This window comes from Cynoglossus semilaevis, unplaced genomic scaffold (assembly GCF_000523025.1).
Source record: "Cynoglossus semilaevis isolate Cse_v1.0 unplaced genomic scaffold, Cse_v1.0 C18905106, whole genome shotgun sequence".
In the NCBI taxonomy this organism is placed as follows: domain Eukaryota; kingdom Metazoa; phylum Chordata; class Actinopteri; order Pleuronectiformes; family Cynoglossidae; genus Cynoglossus; species Cynoglossus semilaevis.
In genome coordinates, this window is record NW_007591235.1 from 1 (window position 1) to 590 (window position 590).

At 58.0% G+C, this 590-nt stretch overlaps 1 protein-coding gene across 1 annotated transcript; it reads left to right on the top strand.

The window, feature by feature from the left end:
* Nucleotides 1–26: 26 nt before the first annotated feature.
* On the top strand, nucleotides 27–587 carry LOC107988235 (potassium voltage-gated channel subfamily C member 1-like; the record flags this gene model as incomplete). The annotated part of the gene is made up of 1 exon (XM_017031120.2): nucleotides 27–587. A coding segment is annotated over exon 1 (480 nt), but the record flags the coding sequence as incomplete, so codon positions are not given.
* Between the last annotated feature and the right edge of the window lie 3 nt (nucleotides 588–590).

The window sequence follows — 590 nt, forward strand, 5'->3', positions numbered from 1 at the left end:
CTCTCGTCTCTAACGTTAACGTGTCAATCAACTACGTCTGAATGTAAACAAACCAGTGACTCCTTCTCTCTCTCCCGCTCTCTCTCGCCCTGCAGATCGTGTACGAGATGGTCACCGACAGCTGGCTGACCTACGTGGAGGGCGTGTGCGTCATCTGGTTCACCATCGAGGTGGTGGCCCGCGTCATCTTCTGCCCCGACAAGGCAGAGTTCTTCCGCAGCGCCCTCAACATCATTGACTTTGTGGCCATCGTGCCCTTTTACCTGGAGGTGGCGCTGCAGGGCCTCTCCTCCAAAACAGCCAAAGACGTACTGAGCTTCCTGCGTGTGGTGCGTTTCGTCCGTATCCTGCGTATATTCAAGCTGACCCGTCACTTTGTGGGTCTGCGGGTCCTGGGCCACACGCTGCGGGCCAGTACTAACGAGTTCCTGCTGCTCATCATCTTCCTGGCGCTGGGCGTCCTCATCTTTGCTACAATGATCTACTATGCCGAGCGCATCGGAGCCGACCCGGGCGACCCCACCGCTGCGCTCCACACCGACTTCAAGAACATCCCCATCGGTTTCTGGTGGGCCGTGGTGACCATGACC